This window comes from Cyprinus carpio, chromosome A25, assembly GCF_018340385.1.
Source record: "Cyprinus carpio isolate SPL01 chromosome A25, ASM1834038v1, whole genome shotgun sequence".
In the NCBI taxonomy this organism is placed as follows: Eukaryota; Metazoa; Chordata; class Actinopteri; order Cypriniformes; family Cyprinidae; genus Cyprinus; species Cyprinus carpio.
The window spans coordinates 1,795,267-1,810,718 of record NC_056596.1 but is presented as its reverse complement, the minus strand read 5'-3'; the positions used below and the strand labels follow the sequence as shown (position 1 = coordinate 1,810,718).

At 29.7% G+C, this 15,452-nt stretch overlaps 1 protein-coding gene across 2 annotated transcripts in view; it reads right to left on the bottom strand.

Moving 5' to 3' along the window:
- Positions 1–15,452, bottom strand: part of LOC109050527 (peroxisome proliferator-activated receptor alpha b) — a 41,483-nt gene that overhangs the window by 11,229 nt on the left and 14,802 nt on the right. For both annotated transcript variants that reach the window (XM_042714987.1, XM_042714988.1), the window contains exons 2-4: positions 10,372–10,617; positions 7,510–7,667; positions 898–1,036 (exon numbers count right to left, since the gene is read on the bottom strand). In XM_042714987.1, coding sequence (XP_042570921.1) covers positions 898–1,036; positions 7,510–7,667; positions 10,372–10,579 — 505 coding nt within the window. In that variant the 5' untranslated portion in view covers positions 10,580–10,617. The remainder of the gene's footprint in view (positions 1–897; positions 1,037–7,509; positions 7,668–10,371; positions 10,618–15,452) is intronic.

Below are 15,452 nucleotides of genomic sequence, written 5' to 3'. Positions count from 1 at the left end.
CTATTATTTACATAAGGTAAACTTATTACTCAACTACTTGGTCATCTAGTCAGGGTTATTGTCATTAAATAAAACTAAAACTAAAACCATAAAAAAAAGCATTTTCACTACTTGAAACAAAATAAGTGTTAACTGAAATAAAATAAAATGTGCAAAAAATTAAACTTATTTTATTTCAGCTATTTGTCAAAGCAGTATTTCTTATTTTCAATTAGTTTCACTTTAAATACTAAAATAACTAAAAATTTATTTAATTTAATTACATGACAAAAGCACAAAAAAAATTAATTACAAACACCAATAAAATTATAATAGTATCATAATTATAATAACATGACTTTAATTAAAGTGAAAACAAAAAATATAAAAATAAAATTAATTACAAACACCAATAGAATTATAATAATATCATAATTATAATAATAGCACTAAATTAACACTGTAACTGCAATGACACTGATTAGTTGTGCAAACTCTAATATAAAATGTATAAAATAAATATTATTAATACAATAAAAAAATGCATTCATTAAATATTTATTAAAAAATTACTAAAAAAAATAACCAATTCAAAACATCAAATTATTAACATCTTAACATATTATATTTAATCTTAATCATGAAGTTATTGCACAGTTGGTAGTGATTATGAAACGATTTTTGGATTGGACACAGTTTCCCAAAAACTGAGATGTGTGCGATTAAAATACAACACAACCTTAATGTTTGTCAAAAAACAATTTGAACAGGAATTTTTATGCAGATGGTGGGAGAAAACCACCAAAATTCTTGATTCGGACGGCAGTAAAATCACTGAATAGCATCTGCAAATGTTGAAATTAGATGACAAACAATTCTAATTACCATCAGAATTGGGCTTTTGTTTGCCACACTCACCATTGTGGGACATGCCCACTGACAGGCACTTCTGAAAGCGACAGTATTGGCACTTGTTTCGGTTCTTCTTTTGGATCTTACAGCGGCGTTCACATTTATCGTACTCCAGTTTGAGGCGAATGGTCCGGCGGAAGAAACCCTACAAGAGGCACAAACAGAGATCCAGTTGAGCTCATTCTGAAAAACAAGAACGGCACACATTCCTACAAGCATTTCCAAGCCAGCACAGGTCAACGTAAGGTCACTGCTTGCTCTAAATATGCGTCACATTCTGTACTGTACCCAAGGGCGTAGTTTTGGTTTGAACATTGGGGGAACATTAGTGGAGTCCAAGGTCATGCTCCATCATGAGGTTTATTTATTTGTTTGTTTGCTTATATGTTTATTTTTGTAAAATGATCTTTTGTGTGATTGATAACATAACTGCAATAAAGTAATAGCCTAGTTAACAATTACCTGTTTACATAGGATAAATAATGTAGCCTATATTATATTATTTAGGCACTTATAGGCAATAGTTTGACATGGGAAGTCAATCTAAATCTATAGGGAAAAATCTATTCTATTACAAATTCTACAACAATTTCAACAAAAATACCACAATAAATAAGCCTACAATACAATACAACGTGATAAATTCTAGTAAAGGTTTAAAAAGATTTAAAAATATAAAAAAATTTTAAAAGATAAATTTTACTACTCTTTCAAAACAATTTATTTAGTTTATGTGCCTTTTTTAGATAATTATCTACCTTATCCAGCACGTTTACCATCAGCTTCACGATAGAAATAGCTCACGCAAATCTATCACACTTTTCGTCTTATATGTATACGGTGAACGCTCAACACTCGTGCACAATTAAAAGAACCGTGCTTCAGTCAGGTTGTGTTCGTCCTTGGATCCGTCAGGGTTTTCTCTCCAAAAAACCACACCTCCAGCCCACCATGAAAGGAGACACAAAATAAAAACAAGAACAACAATCACAACCCTACCTATCTTTAATATTAGGAGTGAACGGCATGATCAAAATCTTATGATATGAATGGAAGTACAGTTATTCTTGCTGGAAAAGCATAAAAATGATCTTCCTCTTGACATGTTCTGGACATGCTTCATGTTTTGCTCTTACATGTAAATATAGCTGCACAAAATACACCACCATTCAAAAGTTTGGGATAATATTTTTATTTAAATTTAAATTAAATTAATATTTTTAATTCAGCAAGAATGCATTAAAAATTAGTAAAGACATTTATAATGTTATAATACATTTTAATAATAATAATAATACATTTTATTTATAATGTGCTTTTCTCACACCCAAAGTGATACAGCATAGTAAAAATACAAGTAAAATACAAATATTACAGTATATAATACAATATAAGACAACAATATCAATATCCTAATCAGCAGCTGACACTTAATCATGGTAAGCAATTTTAAAAAGGTGCGTTTTCAACAGGTTCTTAAAAACGTTTAGTGTGATTCAAAGGATGTAAAGTGAATTGCAGTAATCAATTCTTGAAGTGATAAATGCGTGGATGAGCCTTTCCACATCAGGTGTAGAAAGGAAAGGAAAGGCCTAATCCTAGCAATATTTCTGAGATGATGAAATGCCGATGTGAGCCTCCAGTGTCAAGGGAACATCAAACATCACACCAAGGTTAGGAGCTTGTAATGATGGCAGTACACGCTTAAAAATGCTGAGTTGTTTCATCCCAACTTTGGGTCAAATATGGACTAACCCAACCATTGGGTTAAATTTTTTAAATTAAATTTTTTACCCAAAAGTTGGGTTGATGCAACCCAGTATTTTTTAGAGTGTACAGAGCTGTTGTCAAATTAGAGTTCCTACATTTGTGGATGGCTGCTGGTGAGCCAATAAGAAGAGCTTCAGTCTTAGAGCTATTACATTTTAAAAAGTTGTGATGCATGTACAATTTTATGTCCTGCAAACATTCAGAAAGGAATGTGGAACTGACTGTAACATCAGACTTCGAGCTGATGCAAATCGTCAGAATAGAATTGATACCCAATACCGTGTTTCCTAATGATTTGCTCCAAAGGAAGCATATTAAAAAAGTAAAGGACCTAAAACAGACCCCTGGGGAACACCATATCGGACCTGGCTAATGTCAGATTTGTTGTTTCCGAGAACAACAAACTGCAATCTATTTGTAAGGTAGGATCTGAACCATTCAAGCACAGTGCCAGAAATACTAAGCCAACTCTTAAGTCTATCAAGCAATATAGTGGTACACATTGTCAAAGGCTGCACTCAGATCTAACAAATCTAAAACAGTTGAGGCACCAGAGACAGCTGAGACAAGGAGGTCTCTGTACTATGTCCTGATCTAAACCCAGATTGGAAAGGTTCTAATAGCTTGTTGAGTGACAAATAATAATGTAGTTGTGCCACAATAACACGTTCCAGGACCTTAGCTAAAAAAGAAAGATTTGAAATGGGCCTGTAGTTTGTTAGATCAAATGTATCACACCCTGGATTGGTGTGATAGCTGCAATCTTAAGTTCACACGGAAAAATCACAGTAATAAGAGAGGCGTTCGCAATATTTAATATGAAGGGACTGATTCAAAACACCCAAAAAAACAGCTTTTGAGAGGGCGGGCTCGGAAAAAAACAAGGGGTTGAGTTCATTGCCAAAAATAGTTTTGAGATGCAATCAGTGGTAACTGTGGAAAACTAGAAAACAAATTCACAGGAATACTAGGTGGAAGAACCTCAGGGAGCACAGACAGAGTGGAAGAACCAATAGATTTATAGATGGTCTTAATTTTATCCACAAAAAAATTAAGAAACTTGTTACACTGCTGAACAGAAGAGACTGTGGGTGACTTATTCGTCTTAAAAATCTTTTTTGGATTTGCAGCACCATCACTTTTAATGTGTGAACAGTATTTCTATGACCACTAAAACACAATAGACATTAAATCCTAATTTCAATTTCTAATAATACAACACAATATGCCAAATTTTTAAATCCTAATTTGTATAACTAATACCACTAAAAATGAAAAGTATTTAACTAATAATACAACACACTAAGAAAAAAAACATTGTAGAGATGTGAGCTCCAGGGGTGTCTGCATATATATATTATATAATATATAAAGAGTTTTTTAGGGCAAGAATCTTATTGTTAACAAAAATAAAGTCTATCTGAAAATATGCTTCAATGTTTTTAGAGATGTGAGCTCCAGGGGTGTCTGCGGCCGTTCAGCGCTCATTAACCCATCGAGAGCAGCCTCACCTCGGCCTGATCTTCTGGATTTTGCTGCTTCCCCAAATTTCTCAAAAATGATATACACATGAGATATAATTTATTTTGGGTAAATCTCATGGGCAGTCTTTGGTCTCATTAATATATTATTTGATTATCTATTAGGCCAGTGTCCTCGTGCCTACAGCAGAATCACAGCCATGCTGATATACAGCACTGCTACTCGTGCAATGTTGCTCATGTATATATGACTCTTCAAACAAAACATTAATATTCAAACAATGAACCACTGCTGAAACCCAAGCCACATGAAGCCATAAGCTCCAGCTTGATATCAGAGCGTTATTCCCTGGAAAGAATAAACAGGCCAGTTTCTTAAGGTCATAAATGCATCCAAAGCATGAAATCAAGCGGCTTGCACAATTTGGCGAAGCGCTGAAGACGACCAGCGGTTTACCAGCAGAACAGAGACTCAAAGTGCAGCCTGGCAAGAAAGGATGGGGTTGTAAAAACTAATCGCTGTTGCTTCACTCATATTGAGCCATTCTGTCCCTAGAAACACTTCTGCAGTTTCGAAAGAGAGATTAGACGGGGAGATACAGAGAGAGATGGAGAGGCAGCAGGGACACGAGGAAGAGGAGGAGAGGTCGAGTCGAGGACAGACACGCTGAGACTGACCGTCCAAATCCCCGTGAAATATTTAATGAAATACTTAACTGATACCATTTTATTCAATTACTTAAGTACTTTTTAAATAAAACAATTACAGTAATGATTATTAAGTCATTTTCTAAAGCTTCTAAATATTTTCTAAATATATTTAATTAAATATTTAATTTATAGCTTTATTATTTTACTTATTTACTTAATTTATAAGCAATTTTAAATTTAACAAATTAATGATAATTGTTTTAATTTAACTAATTTTATAAATATAGCTTCAAAACAGAAGTTACAAGAAAAATACTCAGTAATACAGAAAAATAAAGAAACAAATTACAAGTAATAAATGCCATATATCTGAAAGTTACTAGTACTTAATTCTAAGTACTTTTTAAAATAATTACAAATTAAAAATAATAGCTGTAATTGTTTTAATTTAGTCATTTTCTAAACAAAGCTTCAAAACATGTAAATATTTAAATATTTAATTAAATATTTAATTTATTTACAAGTACGTTGTAAAAATAATTACAGATATATAATTGTTTTCATTCGTTACACGCAATCATTTTATAAATATCTTCGAAACATAGACTACAAGCAAACAGTCACTAATAAAGAATAACACAGAAATGTATAATAAGAAGTGTAATGAATCTTTTTTTTCTTACACTTCTAGTTAATATGCAAATGTAAATAAATATTATTATGCATACTTTTATTGTACTCTCTGATCCAGTGAATGAAATGCTTCTTGACTGGTGTAGCGTTCTTACTCCGGATGGTGTGGTCATATAAACAGTATTAGAAATGAGTATAAATAAGTATAAGCCTGTATGAATGATAAACACCGCATCAGCATTATATCACACGTGCTTTATTTAACTCTAGAGCGCGTTGGCCTCTGCAGCCGTGGCCTCAAGCAGACTCATATTTTTTACGGCAGGACGGGGCGAGGATGCACCTGTCGCCTGTGTTTGAACATCTGGGTCAAGGTCACATTCTTTGTGAGCAGAGAGCACTTGAGAGGCAGATGCATTTGCAAGTGAAGTGACAAAACATACACACAACCGTAAAAATAAAAAAATTACAGAAATATTATGAGAGATGTAATGCAATCATCGGTTTGATCAATATTCATGAATGATATTTACACTTTGGGTATCAGCTTCTTAATATCAGGTATACATGAAAATATTCTGATAATATTTGTGACCCTGCAGCACAAAAGCAGTGTTAAGTCTCTGGGGTATATTTATATCAACAGCCAAAAATACATTGTATGGGTCAAAATTATAGATTTTTATTTTAAACCAAAAATCATTAGGATATTAAGTAAAGATCATGTTCCACGAAGATATTTAGTAAATTTCCTACCGTAAAATATCAAAACTTAATTTTTGATTAGTAATATGCATTGCTAAGAATTCATTGAACAACATCTTTAAAGATGATTTTCTCAATATTTAGATTTTTTTGCACCCTCAGATTCCAGATTTTCAAATAGTTGTATCTCAGACAAATATTGTCCTCCTAACAAACCATACACCAATGGAGAGATTATTTATTCAGATGATGATGATGTATAAATCTCAATTTTGAATTTTGAAAAATTGACACTTAAGTCACATATGATTAGATTCCACTTTGTCTTCATTGAGGCAACAACAATAATAATAAAAATATCAACAACAATAAAAAAGATAAATAATAATAATGATATTATTATTGTTGTTGTTAAAATAAACAATAATAACATTAAAAATAATTCGAATTATTGTTATAATAAATAAATAATCGCAATAATAAAAATTATTATTATTGTACATATAAAGTTTTGATTGATGTAGTCTAATGAATATTTATCACAAAACAAATAAATCAACACTAAAATATCAGTTCTGCATATTATCAGGTACAGTTTCTCGGCAATGTATTAAAACACAAGATTTTTAATAATAATAATAACAAAAATAATAATAATCATTATAAATAATAACAATAATACTATTATTATAAACTATTATTTTCATTATTATTGTGCATATTAATGTAGTCTAATGATTATTACAAATTTAACTATTATTATTATTATTATTGAGGTAGTCTTAAAATTACTTCAAATGAAACAAATTTTAAAAAAACACTACAATATTGGATCTGCTTATTTGTCAAGTAAATATTAACATAAATATAATGATTTGAAATAAATAAATAAATAAACACACAAGCAAATAAATAAATAAATAAATAAATACTCATGTAGTCTAATGATTCTTTAAAAGCTCTTATAAATCACATTAAAATACTTTAAAATGCATTAATTTTCCCAAACAATTGAATGGTCTGTCTGGGCTTTAAGTTCATAAAGACAGTAAAACAAAAGTAAACAGACTTTGGTAAGAACACAGCCAGGCTTTTTTGTTGCTCTTCTGAAAGCAATATTATGACTAATGTGTGCAGTCAACAGATGCTCCTCTAGACACAGATATGAGGGCAAAACATCCTCAGTGACCTCAAACGAGGCCAATGCGTGTGTCCTGGGGCTTTAACGGGCCAACAGTGTGTGTGAGAGACGATATACAGAAAACTTCAGCCTCTACACTTCATGCTCATTCAGTATTCAGTGTCTTTGTGAATAATGCCAGTGTACAGACGTTATCTACAAGCCTTAAAGGGACAGCAGCTAAAGCCTGGCTCTCACCTTGCAGCCCTCACACGCGTGAACTCCGTAGTGATATCCTGACGCGCGGTCCGAACACACGCGGCACTCCAGGGTCAGAGAGGAGGAGGTGAACTCGTCCTGTCCCGCCGGGCCACCGTACACACCTGACGACGGGCTGGACGCCGGAGTCAGTGCATCTACACAAGACAGCCAACAAAACACACGTGCACACTTGAAAACGTCTCTTTTTGATCTAAACTGATCTAGAACACAATTAGAAAATCATTGTCATAAAATAAAATGAAACACAATAATATCTGTTATTGTTATAATAAATAATAATAATCATTATTAATATTATTGTGCATATTCAGTTTTAATTGATGTAATCTAATGATTCTTTAAAAGTAAAGCAACATTAAAACATCAGTTCTGGATATTAGTTATCATAAGTATATATCATGAAGTCATCAAATAATCTAATAATAAATGGAAACACTTTGCTATCATTGATTTGAAATAAATTAATGAATATTATGTTTAATTGATTATTATTAAATATATCTAGAACACAATTTGAATAACAAATAATAAAATAAATAATAATAATAATAATAATGCACATATTACGTTTTAATTGATGTAGTCTTATGAGTCTTTAAAATAAAAAGTACAGGTCAAAAGTTTGGAAACATTACTATTTTTAATGTTTTTGAAAGAAGTTTTTTATGTATGTATATATATATATATATATATATATAAAATTTTTGTTTGATTAAAAAATAGTAATGTTTCCAAACTTTTGGTCTGTACTATATATTATTCATATATATATATATATATATATTATATATATATATATATATATATATATATAATATATATATATATACACAGTACAGACCAAAAGTTTGGAAAACATTACTATTTTTAATGTTTTGAAAGAAGAAGTTTCTTCTGCTCATCAAGCCTGCATTTATTTGATCAAAAATACAGAAAAAAAAATTAATATTGTGATATATTATTTTATATTATTACAAACTTTTGGTCTGTACTGTATATATCTCACTTGTCCATCACCATCTTTACATACATACATAAACCTTTACATACATGCACACATATGTGTATATATTTCAAAATATTATATTAAATATTATAAGTTTTGCAGTGTAACACTCAGAAATTCTTTGGTGTGAAGTAACTCTGAAGTCTTCTAATAATTACTAAAATACTTAAGGTCTTCACTTTTCTGCCAATTTTTAAGCCTAAGCTTCTTTGGAAACGTGTTTACCTCGACTCCAATCCACTGCTCTGCCTTCCTGCTGCCTCAGAAACCGTTCCATGATGTCACTTCCTCATTTCTCAAGCGTTTTAACCTCGACAATCCGTTTCTGTCCCTGATTGACTGATTTCTGACAATTCAGCAATTTTTTGTGCGTTGTGTGACTGTCATGAGGTCAAACAGCAGGTTGAGATTTTGAAATTAATCATATTTTTTGGAATATAAAGTTTGAGTAAGAGTTGATTCCGTCGAGCTTCTAGAAATAAAAACTAGGTCAGCATTCCAGAACCACAAGCCACTGATGACCAATCGAAAACCGCTAAAACACTTGAGAATCTGCACATACATCAAGTCTGATACATCTTGTGAATGCAAAGAAGAAAAACTTACATTTCCTGCCTGAGAGTTAATAAATATGAAATTATTACGCTGCATAAAATGTAAATGCCCACAACATTTTCTATGAAAATACATGAGGGCTAAATGTTTTAAATTTTATAATTTTAACACATTTTTATCATACTACTTTAAAATTATTTTTAATCAGCATTTTTGCTGTTTTCCAACCAATTAAAAATAAAGATAAAAAAATGTAACCCTCCATAAAAGACGACAGATTTTGAAACAAGATAAATCAACAATAAAATAACAGTTCTGCATATTAGTTATCAGATGAATATTCTAGTAAAATATGAAAACATCCCACTTTGGCAATATTGATTTTTAATAATAATAATAATAATAATAATAATAATAAGAAAAAGAAGAAGAAGAAGAAGAAAGAAAGAAGAAGAAGAAGAAGAAGAAGAAGAAGAAAGAATAAACAGAAATAAATAAATAAATAAATAAATAAATAATACATATTATAATAATATTTAATATTGTACATATTAAGTTTTGATTGATGTACTAATGATTATATATAAAAACAAACAAAAAAAAAACAAAAACAACACATGATACATATAAATTAAAATATAAATATTAATGTAATAAAAGAATACATTATAAATATCCCACTTTGCCATCATTTTAATTGTAATATAATAATAATAATAATAATAATAATAATAAATATTATTATAATAATATTATTTTTATTATAAATTATTCTCATTATTATTATTATTATTGCTGTTATTTATTATACCAAATATAACAATTATTATTATTATTATTATTAATTGTTTTTATTATTATTATTAGTGGTTTTTATTTTTTATAATAAATAGATAATAATAGCAGCTATTATTATTATTATTATTATTATTATTTATCACTATTGTACATATTACTTTTTGACTGATGTAGTTTAATGATTATTAAAAAAAGCAACACTTTCTTTTGGATATTTCTTGCATAAATTTTCAGTTTTTTTTTCCTATTGGCAAATTGTTTAATTTCTTTCTTTTTTTCATAAGCATAAATCCAACAAAATTACAATGCTTACAATATGTCAACAAAGCATTCATATCGGCATTTGCTTACTTGTGTAGAGTAAAAATGCAAACCATGCAATGCAACCAGCGCCTCAGGTTCTTAATTGTCATAATGCGCAGAGGAAATGTGCTTTTATTTAAAAGTCTGCATGTACTTGAGTGGCAGCGTTTGTGTACCTAACGCAGTGGAGCTGTCCGATCCGGAGCCCAGACCCGACGACTGGTTCTCGGTCACCTCCAAGCTGCTGAGAGCGTCCTCATCCATGGACTGAGAGAAGTCCTGAAGGTCTTCCACGCCCCCGATGAAGTCCCGACACAGAGGGCTGTCCAGCACGGAGTGGTCCAGCGGCGACGGGGGGCTGTAGTGCTTCTCCATGTCTACCATGCTGGCGGACAGCAGCAGAGCACCAATCACACATCAGCCTGAGAGCACAGGAGAGGAACCGCATGGAGATGTTAAACCAACTTCACTCTATGAATAGAAACTGTAACTGTTGCACATTTGTTTTACATTTTTTAATATTTTAAATTAGCTTTTATTTTTATTTTACTTTAGTTTTAGTATTTTGGTTGTGTGCTTTTAAAATATCTATTTTTTTAATATTATAATACAATTTTATTTATGAGTAAATATTTTTATTTAGTTTTTCTATTAGTTTTAATACATATTTTTTAACATAAAATTAATATTTAATTTTAGTTTTAGTATTTTGCTTATGTGCTTTTTAACATATTTTTGTAATATTAATATTTTGATTTTGTAATAAATACAAATTAAAATTAACAATATAAATATAATTAACAATATAACAATATTATTATACACATTACACATTTTATCATTACTAATTTTATATTTTTATGTTTTTTTATATTTCTATTTAGCTTTAATTTACTTTTATTTCATTTTTTAATGAGTAATTTTAGTATTTAGACACATAAACTTATGTTATTTAATTTAGTTGCAAAGACAAAATTTCACAAGAATATTAAAATTAATTTATTGATTTTTTTATTTTTTTTTTACAATAGTTACAGTCACGCACCAGTTTTATTTTATAATTTATATAATATAAGGGGAAGTGATAATATTAGCTTTTACTTTTATAATTTCATTTTTCAATTTAAGTTTTAGTATTTTGGTTATGCGCTTTTTAAATATATACTTAGCAAAATTCATCATCTTAATTTCTATTTAGCTCTTTTATTTCAGTGTCAGTTTGGGTAATTTTAGAATCTCAACTTAAACTCACTTTATTTTATTTAGTTGCTAAGGTAAAATTTCTAATTTTCGGTTTTTAATCTAATACCTATATTTTATTACAGCTTTACTTCAATTAATGAAATGATTATTAATAGTTTTAATGAACAATAACAGCACTGTCATAAAGCATTTTCAAAACCACTCAACATAAATCACAGCATCGTCCCGTTTAATTGAGGCACAACATAAAACAGCTTGTCAGATAGCAGCCCTAATAAAACCTTTGTATTGTCTGCCAGCCCTCACTTTATATATATATATATATATATAATATATATATATATATCTATATATATATATATATATATATAGCAGACACTTCGTTAAGCTTTTACTCACATGCTACTGCAGACACTTCGTTAAGCTTTTACTCACATGCTACTACAGATGTATTTTTTAAAATCGTGTGAGGTTTCCCAAAACAAAAACAAAATGCAAATACAAAAACTCAATCTCAAATTAACACAAACTACACATCAAATCTATAAAATAAACAACAAAAAAACAAAGAAGCAAAGTAATAGTTTCTAAAATACAAGTGAACTGACTAAAGCAAACTTGTTACTTTAAATTTGAACATGTACGTTCATAAGATAGTATGAAAAACATATACTGGAGTATTCCCTCAAAGAAGCCAATATTTGGGAATAATATACCAAATATACTTTCATGTTATTCTTTTCTTAGGTGTATCTTAATCAAAACTGTACAAGTAGACCAAATATACTTAAACTTTTCTGTATACTTGTCAGTACAGGCCAAATATTCTTTCTTAATATTTTTCAGAAGTATATCTTAACAGAAAGATTTAGTATAAGTATAGGTCAAATATACTCAGACTTTTCTTTATACTTGTCAGTTGTCAGTATAAAATAAGTACTTAGAGTACTTAACTGTATATTCATCAATATAGGCCAAGTACACTTAAAATACTTAAAAATACTTTTCTCAAGTATATCTCGATCAAAATATACTGCGCAAGTATATGTCAAATATACTCAGACTTTTCTTTAAAAGAAGTACTTAGAATACTTAACTGTATATTCATCAATATAGGGCAAGTACACTTAAAATACTTAAAAATACTTTTCTGAAGTATATCTCTATCAAAATATACTGCGCAAGTATAGGTCAAATATACTCAGACGTTTCTTTATACTTGTCAGTTTAAAAGAAGTACTTAAGAGTACTTAACTGTATATTCATCAATATAGGCCAAGTACACTTAAAATACTTAAAAATACTTTTCTCAAGTATATCTCGATCAAAATATACTGCGCAAGTATATGTCAAATACTCAGACTTTTCTTTTTGAAAAGAGAATACTTAGAATACTTAACTGTATATTCATCAATATAGGGCGAGTACACTTAAAATACTTAAAAATACTTTTCTCAAGTATATCTCGATCAAAATATACTGCGCAAGTATATGTCAAATATACTCAGACTTTTCTTTAAAAGAAGTACTTAGAATACTTAACTGTATATTCATCAATATAGGGCAAGTGCACTTAAAATACTTAAAAATACTTTTCTGAAGTATATCTCTATCAAAATATACTGTGCAAGTATAGGTCAAATATACTCAGACTTTTCTTTATACTTGTCAATATACACAAGTATACTTAGAATAATTAATAAAAGTATATCTAGATCTTAAGATTTAGTATAAGTATAGGTCAAATATACTCAGACTTTTCTTTATACTTGTCAGTATAAAATAGTACTTTTCTGTATATTCATCAATATAGGCCATGTACAATAAAAAAAACTTTAAAATACTTTTCGCAAGTATATCTTGATCGAAATATACTGTGCAAGTATAGGTTAAATATACTCAGACTTTTGTCTATGCTTGTCAGTATAAACCAAGTATACTTAGAATAATTAATAAAAGTATTTCTAGATCATAAGATTTAGTATAAGTATAGGTCAAATATACTCAGACTTTTCTTTATATTTGTCAGTATAAAATAGTGCTTTTCTGTATATTTATCAATATAGGCCAAGTACAATAAAAAAACTTCAAAATACTTTTCTCAAGTATATCTCGATCAAAATATACTGTACAAGTATAGGTCAAATATACTCAGACTTTTCTTTATGCTTGTCAGTATGAGCCAAGTATACTTAGAGTACTTTCTGTATATTCATCAAAATAGGTCAAGTGTACATAGAATAATTAATTAAAGTATATCTCGATCAAAATGTACTGTGCAAGTAGAGGCAAAATATACTCAAACTTGTATATTTATACTTGTCAGTATAAAATAAGTATACTTAGAATACTTATTAAAAGTCTATCTTGATCAAAAGATTTAGTATAAGTATAGGTCAAATACACTTGGACTTCTGTTTACTTGTCAGTATAAGCCAAGTATACTTAGAATACCATATAATAGTTGTATATATTTAGTATTAAGTACAAGTATGGACCAAACATACTTAGACTTTTTTGTATTCTTGTCAATATAAGCAAAATATATCTCAATCAAAAGATTTAGTATAAGTATAGGCCAAATATATTAAGACTTTTCTGTATACTTGTCAGTATAATATAAGTATATTTAGAATACTTAATAAAAGTATTAGTATAAATATAGGTCAAATACACTTGGCCTTTTCTGTATACTTGTCAGTATAAGCCAAGTATACTTAGAATACCATATAATACAAGTATATCTTTAGTTTTAAGTATAAGTATAGGGCAAATAGACTTAGACTTTTCTTTATACTTGTCAGTATAGACCAAGTATACTTAGAATACTTAATCTTTTGATCGAGATATAATTAAGAAAAACATTACTAAGTACAAGTATAAGCCAAATATACAGTACTCAGACTTTTCTGTATAGTTGTCAGTATAAGCCAAATATACTTAGAATACTTAATAAGAGTATTTCTCAATCAAACGATTAAGAACTTAAAAGGTAGACTGAAAGCATACTCTTTAATTGTATGTACTTATCAGAGATATATGTATAAGTATACTTGGCTTATACTGAGAAGTATACAGAAAAGTCTGAGTATATTTGACCTATACTTAGACTTTTCTGTGTACTTCTCAGTATAAGCTAAGTATACGTAAGTACGTCTCAGATACTCTCTTATTTTATGTATTTTTAAAGTATACAAATAACACACTTTAATAAACGTATTTTTTGAAAGGGTAGAGTTTCTGAAGGTATCTCAACAATGTTTCAACCTGTGCTCAGAGTTGCTCAAGATGCCAAAGTCTGGAATCAAGTCGATATGAAACATTTCTCATCAAATGCTCTATATAATTTTACAGCTCTATACTCTTACTGGATGACAAACAGTGACTCATTTGGGGCTGTTTTTATCTCTCCTGAGGAATTTTAGGAGAAACATCTGAGACAAAGTTTATACTGAAAGTCATATTGTCTTCTACTATAGTACAGGTCCAGGAATAAATGGTATTTGCATTGTATTTTTTGCATCTAAATACAGAGATTTAGACTAAAGGAAAACCTGAGATTGAGGAATCTGGAAGAGACAGTCATTCTAGACTGACATGATCGTATGTGACAATGACAAAGATAAAAATAGACAGACAGAAAGACAGATAGAAACTCATTCACTCACACTGAAGAGCGACAGCAAGAAAGAGGGAAAAAACACTCTGAAGATGAGAAACAATGAGGCAGAGGAGGAGGAGGACAAATACAGCAGATCATTGTGTCTGCCGGGGGTCAAAAAGGGACACGGCGCTCTCAGTCAAAGAAATTCATGGTCATCGACCTACAATGAGATCAGAGATGGACCAAAATCTTACAAAAATGTAACCAGCTGATTTTTCTACGTACAACAATTTCAATCTTCAATACCAAGCTGAAGACGCATGCACGTTGGAAGTTATTCAAAGGTTAGATACTTGGATGCATACATTTAATTCACTTCACATTTTATTTGTATATCACTTTTTACAATGCATATATATTTAAAGCAGCTTTATAGAAAATGCATGTTTC